Source organism: Trichomycterus rosablanca, chromosome 6 (genome assembly GCF_030014385.1).
Source record: "Trichomycterus rosablanca isolate fTriRos1 chromosome 6, fTriRos1.hap1, whole genome shotgun sequence".
In the NCBI taxonomy this organism is placed as follows: Eukaryota; Metazoa; Chordata; class Actinopteri; order Siluriformes; family Trichomycteridae; genus Trichomycterus; species Trichomycterus rosablanca.
In genome coordinates, this window is record NC_085993.1 from 40,249,602 (window position 1) to 40,261,505 (window position 11,904).

Consider the following 11,904-nt stretch of genomic DNA (forward strand, 5'->3'; position numbering starts at 1 on the left):
CTTTACATTATAAAAACAGGTGAACATTACAACCTCGTTACACACAGTGGTTCACATATTTTCACATTAGTTGTGATAGTAATAACAAAACAATAGTGATCAGTGTCCCTCTAACTGAAAGATAACATGAAAATGTGGATGGTTTCTTAATGTTTCCATTCATTTCTTCTTTATTTTAATGCTATCTTAAGGACACAAACCAACAAAACATTGTTTAGTTTAGTTTTTTGTTAAGCAATTTTAAATATGGAATATTGGGATAGTTGCACTAGTTTTATACCATATGAAAATCAGAAGTGTTTTATAATTTCGGAGCATATCAGGATGTATAGAAGGCTACGTATCAGATATCCTCTTATACCATGGGGCCAAAAAAGGGCAAATCAGAGAAAATCGTGTTATGTACACCCAGCTTCACAAAAGGCAAAAAACCCTGCAAAGTGCCACAATGTTACCTACACCAAACGCTGACACAAAATATGGCCACACATTAACCCCCTCCCTCTACTGCCTGCTTTGGCCTTTGGGGTAACAAAAAAACCCCCAGAGAATTCAGCAGCCGCTGTTACGGCGCATGAAGGCGTGCCCACGGACAGCGTAGTGCATCTCCATGAAGGTCAGTGGCCCCACTGTGATCTCACAAGGGCCCTGCACCTTAAAACCGGACTTCTGGTAGAAGGGTACGAGGAAGTCCTCACACATGAGGACGGCACGGCGCACGTATGGTAGGCAGCGCAGGTACTGCAGGTAGCGCCACATCAGGATGGAGCCACGGCCCTGCTGTCGGAAGGTACGGTGCACGGCAAGGACATGGATGTGGACTGTTGTTCCATTTGGCTTGTGTAGAGTTAGGGCTTCCTAAAAAGAGACAATTGAGGGTGTTGGTACATTTCATACCTTATATGATCTCAAGCTGAGAAATGTTGACTACACATGTCAACAATATTAGAATTTTGAATGCTTTAAAAGGACCTTTAATTTTGAAGGAGGCTGTCTAGTTATGAGCAAATCAGTCAAGCAAAGCACTGAGAGATATAAGGTGTGATATAGTGTGTTCTTTACATTAGAGTTTCATACAGCTGAACTTTATCAATAAGTTTTGTAATAATTATATACATATCAATGAAATAAATTACACTGCGTATTGTGTCTACATGTGTCAAGTTAACTTTAATATAAAACTCAATAATATAGACATTGAAGTAAGGTCGCAGTCATTAATTGAACAATGGAGGGAAGACCCTGACTCCAGCCTCACTGCCCAGCAATACAAAAGCTATTTTGACCAAACAGGCACAAATTTCCACAGACATATGATTATTACACGTTAATAGTTAGAAGTAATGTCTACATACTTTTGGCTGAATAGTGTATATGATAAAATAACATGACAGCTCTGTGACTGTAAAGTTTGTTTTTAACTGTTAAATGTGAGTGTGTTCTTACATTGGTGAGGCGCTCCTGGTCCCACAGTGAGCCGATGATGAAGGCGACCAGCCGACCCTCCACAAACCAGCCGAGGGAGAGCTCAGGGCACAGTGTGAGGAAGTGGCGCACCTCGTCCAGGTGTAGTGGGCACTCACCGGACACAGAGATAAATGCTAAGAGGATACAGAAAATGGTCAGGGTTACATATCTGTTTGTGGCTTAGAATTTTCTCACACTGGATAGGCTCCACATCCCACAAACTTTTGAGGAGAAATTGTGTTTGGTTTTATTGTTACGTTTATAAACAAACTGTTATTTCAGTGGCGTCGTAAACTTTTAATTTCTTCTTAAAATCTAAACCTGGGACCTTCTTTCTGTGAGGCGACAGGGCTACCCACCAAGCCACATTGCCGCCCTGACAAAAACTTACTGGTAAAAAATTAACAAAAAGCAGTGGTTAGCTTATTTATTTTGTGATATGTTGTGGTCTGTTTGTGGTAAGTTTTGTAGTATTATGTAGTATTACTAATGTGCTGATTCCTCATGGGTGATTATAAATAACTACACCTGGTAATTCTTTGTCTATGTAAATAAGGATAGTTTGACAAAATCTATTAAAAAGTACATGGAACTGTGCTCTCCTGCCAAGGATTCAATCCAAGGAACACAAAGCTCAGGTGACTGTGTTCACAGTCAGACGTGAATGGGAGTAGATCCTGATCCTGCTTTTTCTCTGTCCATGTGATCAGCAGCAAATTTCAGTTAATCTTATATGTGTTGTGCCAATGTCCCTGCATGACAGATCTTAAGCCCATAGTAATGTAAAGCTTATTTAAATGTTGACAGTCACATGTTGTCCAACAATTCTAATTTACATTTTAGGTGGTTCTGTATGTATATTTTGGATAAATAAGTTGCTGTGTGTATAGGGCTATTTTTCCCAGCAAATTTAGCCATTAAAAGCCCACAATAAATGTATAAAAGTGAAGTTTATGCAAGTATTTTTAACAAATGTGCTTTAGTCATTTAGTTAATCTTATATGTGCTGTGCCAATGTCCCTGTATGACAGCTCTTAAGCCCATGGTAATGTAAAGCTCACTTGAATGTTGACAGTCACTTGTGTTCCAACAGCTTCTAATTCATGTTTAAGGAGGTTCTGTATGTATAGCTTGTGTGGAAAAAGTTGCTATGTGTATAGGCTCATTTTTTCCCAGCAAACCTAGCCATTAGAAGTCCCCACTTTGTGGTGGTTCACACTGTCGCCTCACAGCAAGAAGGTCCTTGGTTCGATCACCAGGTGGGGCTCCAGTTTCCTCCCACAGTCCATAAACATGCAGTCAAGTTAACTGGAGATTAACCTTGTGAAATGATGAATTTCACATTAAACTTGTGAAACGAGTAACTACGGTTTCTGTCATGAATGTAACCAAAGTGTAAAACATGACGTTAAAATCCTAATAAATAAATAAATAAAATCCTAATAAATAAATAAATAAAATCCTAATAAATAAATAAAATTCTGATAAATAAATAAATAAAATCCTAATAAATAAATAAATAGAATTCTAATAAATAAATAAATAAAATCCTAATAAATAAATAAAATCCTAATAAATAAATAAATAAAATCCTGATAAATAAATAAATGAAATCCTAATAAATAAATAAATAAATAAATAAAATCCTGATAAATAAATAAATAAAATACTAATAAATAAATAAATAAATAAAATCCTAATAAATAAATAAATAAATAAATAAAATCCTGATAAATAAATAAATAAAATCCTAATAAATAAATAAATAAATAAATAAATAAATAAATAAATAAATAAATAAATAAATAAATAAAATCCTGATAAATAAATAAATGTTTCTACAGGTGTGTATAAACGTTTGACTTAAGTAAATGTGCATGTAGAATGTAGGTGTGTAACTCACCCTCTCTCTCGATCTCGAACACACTGATTGCATCCTCGGTATTTAGGGATCGGAACTCGCTGGCCGGCAGGGTGTGTCGCCGCTGGCGCCCGGGCAGCACCGGGGTGTGGAGAGGCTTCAGGAACGGTAGCGCGCTCATAACCGACATGATTTATTATTCTCCAAAAACACAAAAACTGGTTTTAAACGACACTGGTCTAACCTTCACTTTCACTACACTGATCACAGATGAGATAGATTAAGTTTAGCTCTTATATGGTACAGGCTGGATGAGCGCGTGATGACCCGGTCGGTGCGCGTGAGCAGAATGAACGCGCTGCTGCAGGTGAATTTATATCCTGATCTGATTAAGCACCGTTAGTCACCCGTGATAACAGCCTGATGCCTTTTAGAAAAACGTGCCTGGGTTGCCAGATTTTTTCCATTATGTTTTGTCTGTTTTGCTTTTAACTGCTGTCTTATGTTAATTTACACTAGAAGTATTAATACATAATCAATTACTACTTAGAAAATAAATGTAGATATGCTTAGGGCATTTTTGCCAGTAGTCATATTCCAAGAATACTGCTACATTAGAATGTTACTGAATGTATACATGGTGTATGTGATAAGAAGTGCTTAAATTACATTGTATGACCTCCAAAACCCAGTTCTAGCTGATTTAGACCAGCTCCTATGTTAACTGTGGAATCTTCTTATACATCTCTTTCAGTGGCGGCTCCTGCCAAATCTCTCAGGGGGGGCAATTGTTGCGATGATGGCCAAGGTGACCCATTCAATGTGTAAATTAAAGCTTAAATAATTAACATCTTAAGTCATGTTAGTTTGCCCTTACAAATAACTTTGAACATGGAGAGAGACCAGCTTTACCATTAATCATAAAATGAAGTAAAGCCTTCACACTAACAATTTAAGTCTTAATCAGATAGCATTTTATTTTAGGTGCAGCAGATCCAGAATAAAGATTGGCATCGGGGCTGATGTGCAATGAATAAAGAAGTACAATTAAACAATTGGGGAGATACAATAAGTGCAATCACAATTCACAATTTAAAAATTACATTACATACTTGTAATTTACTTGTAACTTATATGATTTTTCCCCTTTGTAGATACTTGATGTTTAAATTTGGTCTGGGTGGCCCTAATTCTTAAGTTGCTACTTTATCCTGATTACACGATGGAGTTGCTCCAAACTGAGGTGATGGTAGTCATGGTGACGAGATCGCGACACCAGGTTACGTGTGACGCAAGCACGTAAGTGCGAGCCCTCCCGGAACCCATTCAGAATGTATTGCAGCGCCTGCAGTTTGAAAAAAAGAGCCTAACATATGAGTCTATGAGAGCAATCTGGGGCGATTTTCAGTTAGGCTGAAGTCGCCCCGAAAGGAGCGGTACTGTACGGAACACAACTCGACGCTGATTGGACTACGATATTCTGAGGCAGGACTGACTCTAGAACAGTCACAGCTGTGATAGAAAAATTTCTTCCCTTTCGTCCTTTGGTGGTGCGTCGCCCGATCGCCCTAAGGAACGAGCCGCCCCTGATCTCTTTATACAACAGTATAAAAAGATGTTTAGTTTATTATTTGTTATCACATACACAGAACCTCTGTGTGAGAGTCTGTCTGTGTGATCCTTCTCTGCAGACAAGATTAAAACTCTTTACTACTTACAATCCAGTCTTTTAGGTATTTTATTAAGGGGTTTTCCACCACACTGCTTCAAAAACGTTTATAACATTTATAAACTGCATTTTAATTAAACCATGATAATAAATATTCATTTATACTCAAAATGAAGAGTTTTTGCATTGTTGTGCTGGAGACTATAGTGATTAAATGCGCAAACACCAAAAATTACTATATCAGTGTCTATTAATATATTGGATTAAACTGATTCACTAAAGTGAATACAAAGAAAATAGTAAAATCTTAAAATGTAATTGAATGTAGTAAATGTAATTGAAAATAAAGACTAATAAAATTACAAAAATGTGTAAATTTTTTTATTTTAAAGTCAAGTTTTACACACTGTGGTTACATTCATGGTAGAAATGGTAGTTACTCACCACACCGGATTCATCATTCCACAAGTTTAACGTCAAACACAGTCATGGACAATTTTGTATCTTTAGTTCATCTTACTTGCGTGTCTTTGGACTGTGGGAGGAAACCGGAGCTCCCAGAGGAAACCCACACAGAAAGGACCCAGACTGCCCCATCTGGGGATCGAACCCAAGACCTTCTTGCTGTGAGGCGACAGTGCTATACCCACTAAACCATCGTGCCGCCCAAAATGCGTAAAAATAATAAAAATGCAAGGCAAGACTTCTGATTCACTAGGGTTAAGTGATCCGATTTTTTCTAACTGTTTAAGTGAATCTCACAACTTTATTCATTTTGTTTACTTCTCAATTGTTGTTAACATAAGACAGTCAGCAGAAAATATAAACAATGCCTCCATAAAAGATCCAAGTTTGGTTCCATAAAGAACGTTTAAATTAATTTTTCCTTTGTTCCACTTTCTGTGTGTTTGTGCACATGTTCTTGATGTGTTTGTGTAGGTTTCCTCTAGATAGTCCTGTTTCAGCCTACCACGCAAAAATGATGGGTGGAGTGATTGAGTAGTAAATGTTATAGTGTGTGCTGCAAAGAATTGGTGTACTGACCCACCAAGAATCTGACCAAGATTGGACAATCAGTGAAAATAAATGAATAAATATACAATGTCATTTACAATTTTGCAAACAGATGTAGCCTGTTGAGTCTCAAGCTTCATTACATGAAGCATTCATTACAAGTATTACTATATTATAATAATAATATAATTGGAATGTATTTTTATAATATTATATTATATTATATATTCCTAGGAGGTGTAGAGACCTCATCGCTGATTACTACAACAACTTCAGGATGAGGGTGTCTTCTGGAGCAACTACATCTAGTTGGCACAAGGTGGAGATCGGTATTATCACAGGGTGTACTATCTCTGTGACACTGTTCTCCCTGGCCATGAATATGCTCACCAAGTCCGCTGAGCCAGAGTGTAGAGGGCCCTGAACGAATTCCGGTCAACGGCAGCCACCGATCAGGGCGTTCATGGATGACCTTACAGTCACGACAGAATCAGTCCCAGGCTGCCGGTGGATTCTGAAGGGACTCGAGAAATTGATGGAGTGGGCACGGATAAAGGACGTTTAAATTAATTTTAAACCTGCAAAATCAAGATCAATGGTGCTGAGGAAAGGAAAGGTAGAGGACAAGTTCCGGTTTAACATTGCAGGCATAGCCATCCCAACGATCACAGAGAAGCCAGTCAAGAGTTTGGGTAAGGTTTTTGACAGCTCTCTGAGAGACACAACATCTATTCAGTTAACTTGCGCTGAGCTGGAGGGCTGGCTGAAATCCGTGGACAAGTCCGGTCTACCTGGAAAGTTCAAAGCCTGGGTCTACCAGCATGGCGTTCTTCCCAGGATCCTGTGGCCCCTCCTCGCCTATGCTGTCCCAATCTCTACAGTTGAGATCTTAGAGAGGAAGGTCAGCAACCACCTACGGAGATGGCTCGGGTTACCAAAGAGCCTGAGCAGCATCGCACTCTATGGGCGTAACAACAAATTGCAGCTGCCCATCAAATCCTTGGAAGAGGAATTTAAGGTTACAAGAGCTAGAGAAGTGATGCAGTACAGGGATTCTAGTGATCCGAAGGTGGCCAAAGCTGGAATCCAAGTGAGGACGGGCAGGAAGTGGAGGGCGGAGGAAGCTGTTTAAGAGGCTGAGGCAAGACTGCGTCACAGGAGCCTGGTGGGAGTGGTCACAAGAGGCAGAGCCGGGGTAGGATCCTTTCCAACTCCCCAACTGAACATCAGAGGGAAGGAAAGACGGCGCCTTGTTCAAGAGGAAGTGAGAGCAGCTGTGGAGGAAGTAAGAAGGCAGTGGGAATGAGGCAACAGGGGGCTTGGACAAGATGGGAGAACGCGGTTGAGAGGAAAGTGACCTGGACTGAGATTTGGAAAGCCGAGCCTCACCGCATTAAGTTCCTCATTGAAGCGGTGTATGATGTGCTTCCAAGCCCATCTAACCTGCACACATGGGGTATAGCAGAAACACCAGCATGTCCTTTGTGTTCTAAGAGAGGTACCCTAGAGCACATCCTCAGCTGCTGTACGATGGCACTTGGAGAAGGACGATACCGATGGAGGCATGACCAAGTCCTTAAGCCCATCACGGAAGCCATCAGCACTGGACTTGTGTGGGCAAAGCAGTTTCGTTCCTCCAAGAAAACCATGGCCTTCGTTAGAGCTGGGGAGCAGGCAGCTCCGGTCAAAAGATCACCGGCAGGCATCTTGACTTCTGCTGGAGACTGGCAGCTGTTGGTGGACCTCGAACGACAGCTGAAGTTCCCCAGCCACATTGCTGTTACCACCCTTCGACCAGACATTGTCCTCGTGTCTGAATCGACAAAGCAAGCTGTGCTGCTGGAGCTGACAGTCCCATGGGAAGATCGCTTGGAAGAAGCATCTGAGAGGAAGCTTTCCAAGTATGCGGGACTGGTCAGCGACTGTCAGCAGGCTGGATGGAGAGTGAGGTGCCTCCCAGTGGAGGTTGGATGCAGAGGATTTGCGGCCCGTTCCTTGGTCAGAGCCTTAAGTAGTTTAGGCATCGAGGGAGTGCGGAAGAGGAGAGCCATCCGCAATACCACCAAAGCGGCAGAGAGGGCCTCAAGATGGCTGTGGCTCAAGAGAGGAGAACCATGGACTTGTGGTAGCTAGTAAGCCTTCTGGACACAAGCTGGGGTCTGATCAACCCCGGCTGGGTGACCTGGAGGAGGGTGTATGATGTTGAAAGACCCGAAACACCCAGTGATTCCAGGAACATCACTGATGATGTGTCCATATGCATCTGCAGATGTATTTATACAGTATAATAATAATATAATTATTAATATTACTGTATAATTAATTATAATATTATCATTAGTAATACTATTATTATTAATATTATTATAATTATTATAATGTATTATAAAATAATTAATAAAGTATTATATTCATTACATTAAGTATTATAACCATGCCTACTTAATCTATCAGTGCGTCCTGCGTCACTGAGCAAGCTCTCTCTCTCTCTCTTTTACATTGATTAAGAGACAGTGGTAGCCTAGTGGGTAGAGCTTTGGGCTATCAACCGGAAGATTGGCGGTTCAAATCCAGGCTCTGCTATGCAGCCACTGTTGGGTCCTTGAGCAAGGCCCTTAACCCTGTCTGCTCCAGGGGCTCCGTACGATGGCTGACCCTGCGCTCTGACCCCAGCTTCCAAACAAGCTGGGATATGTGAAGAAAGAATTACATTGTACTGTACATGTATATATGACAAATGAAGTATATCTTCTTCTTCTTCTTAACTTTAGTCTACACATCAGTATTTAGCCTTATCAGCTTGAACTAGAACATGTGTATATGTATTTGTGGAAAAGTATGTGTGTATGTGTGTGTGTAAAAGCTACGTTTAAGAGTCTACACAAACACACACACACAGACACTACACAAACACACACAGACCCCAAACAAACACACACAGACACTACACAAACACACACAGACCCCACACAAACACACACAGACACTACACAAACACACACAGACCCCACACAAACACACATTACACAAACACACACAGACACAAACACATAGACCCCACACAAAAACACACAGACACTACACAAACACACATTACACAAACACACAGACACAAACACACACAGACACTACACAAACACACACCGACACACATTACACAAACACACAAAGACTCTACACAAACAGACACTACACAAACACACAGACACTACACAAACACACATTACACAAACACACAAAGACTCTACACAAACAGACACTACACAAACAAACAGACTCCACACAAACACACACAGACATTACACAAACACACACAGACACCACACAAACACACACAAACACACATGGACACCACACAAACACTACACAAACACACACAGACACTACACAACCACACACATTACACAAACACACATTACACAAACACACACAGACACCACACAAACACACACAAACACACACACACAGACACCACACAAACACACACACACAAACACTACACAAACACACAGACACTACACAAACATACACATTACTCAAACACACACAGACACCACACAAACACACATAGGCACCACACAAACACACACATACAAACACAACACAAACACACACAGACACTACACAAACACACACAAACACTACACAAACCCACATTACACAAACACACACAGACACCATACAAACCCACAGACACCACACAAACACACACAGACACTACACAAACACACATTACACAAACACACAGACACAAACACACACAGACACTACACAAACACACACCGACACACATTACACAAACACACAAAGACTCTACACAAACAGACACTACACAAACACACAGACACTACACAAACACACATTACACAAACACACAAAGACTCTACACAAACAGACACTACACAAACAAACAGACTCCACACAAACACACACAGACATTACACAAACACACACAGACACCACACAAACACACACAAACACACATGGACACCACACAAACACACACACACACAAACACTACACAAACACACACAGACACTACACAACCACACACATTACACAAACACACATTACACAAACATACATTACACAAACACACACAGACACCACACAAACACACACAAACACACACACAGACACCACACAAACACACACACACAAACACTACACAAACACACAGACACAACACAAACATACACATTACACAAACACACACAGACACCACACACACACATAGACACCACACAAACACACACATACAAACACAACACAAACACACACAGACACTACACAAACACACACAAACACTACACAAACCCACATTACACAAACACACACAGACACCATACAAACACACATAGACACCACACAAACACACACAGACACTACACAAACACACTTTACACAAACACACACAGACCCCACACAAACAGACACTACACAAACACACACAGACATTACACAAACACACATTACACAAACACACACAGACACCACACAAACACACACAAACACACATGGACATCACACAAACACACACACACAAACACTATACAAACACACACAGACACTACACAAACACACACATTACACAAACACACATTACACAAACACACACAGACACCACACAAACACACACAAACACACACACAGACACCACACAAACACACACACACAAACACTACACAAACACACACAAACACTACTTAAACATACACATTACACAAACACACACAGACACCACACAAACACACACATACAAACACAACACAAACACACACAGACACTACACAAACACACACAGACACTACACAAACACACACAAACACTACACAAACACACATTACACAAACACACACAGACACCATACAAACACACATAGACACCACACAAACACACACAGACACTACACAAACACACACAGACCCCACACAAACACACACTACACAAACACACACACAAACACACATAGACACCACACAAACACACACAAACACACATTACACAAACACACACAGACACCATACAAACACAAATAGACACCACACAAACACACACAGACACTACACAAACACACTTTACACAAACACACACAAACCCCACACATACAAACACTACACAAACACACACTACACAAACACACACACAAACACACATAGACACCACACAAACACACACAAACACTACACAAACACACATTACACAAACACACACAGACACCATACAAACACACATAGACACCACACAAACACACACAGAAACTACACAAACACACTTTACACAAACACACACAGACCCCACACAAACAGACACTACACAAACACACACAGACACTACACAAACACACATTACACAAACACACACAGACTCTACACAAACACACATTACACAAACACACACAGACTCTACACAAACACACACAGACACTACACAACAAACACAGACTTCACACAAGAACACACAGACTCCACACACAGACTCTACACAAACACACACAGACACTACACAAACAAACACAGACTTCACACAAACACACACAGACTCCACACACAGACACTACACAAACACACACAGACACCACACAAACACACACATTACACAAACACACACAGACACCACACAAACACACATAGACACCACACAAACACTACACAAACACACACTACACAAACACACACAGACACTACACAAACACACACACAAACACTACCCAAACACACATAGACACCACACAAACACTACACAAACACACATTACACAAACACACACAGACACCATACAAAAACACATAGACACCACACAAACACACACAGACACTACACAAACACACTTTACACAAACACACACAGACCCCACACAAACAGACACTACACAAACACACACAGACACTACA

At 40.5% G+C, this 11,904-nt stretch overlaps 1 protein-coding gene and 1 pseudogene across 1 annotated transcript; one reads left to right on the forward strand and one right to left on the reverse strand.

Annotated features, from left to right (window-relative positions):
• Nucleotides 1-552: 552 nt before the first annotated feature.
• aanat1 (arylalkylamine N-acetyltransferase 1) lies at nucleotides 553-3,518 on the reverse strand. The gene is made up of 3 exons (XM_062996952.1): nucleotides 3,371-3,518; nucleotides 1,447-1,601; nucleotides 553-858 (listed from the first exon to the last, which is right to left on the reverse strand). The coding sequence occupies exons 1-3, from the start codon at nucleotides 3,516-3,518 to the stop codon at nucleotides 553-555; spliced, it is 609 nt and encodes a 202-aa protein (XP_062853022.1).
• A 2,458-nt stretch (nucleotides 3,519-5,976) lies between these two features.
• On the forward strand, nucleotides 5,977-8,285 carry LOC134317309 (uncharacterized; annotated as a pseudogene).
• The last annotated feature ends 3,619 nt before the right edge of the window (nucleotides 8,286-11,904 follow it).

What these genes read in the sequence shown, in the direction of transcription:
- aanat1 (XM_062996952.1), bottom strand. Translation starts at nt 3,518, where the DNA reads ATGTCGGTTATGAGCGCGCTACCGTTCCTGAAGCCTCTCCACACCCCG. An exon ending in GTTCGAGATCGAGAGAGAGG is followed by an intron (nt 1,602 to 3,370) that starts GTGAGTTACACA and finishes GTATCCTCTTAG; the next exon opens with CATTTATCTCTGTGTCCGGT. An exon ending in ACCAGGAGCGCCTCACCAAT is followed by an intron (nt 859 to 1,446) that starts GTAAGAACACAC and finishes GTCTCTTTTTAG; the next exon opens with GAAGCCCTAACTCTACACAA.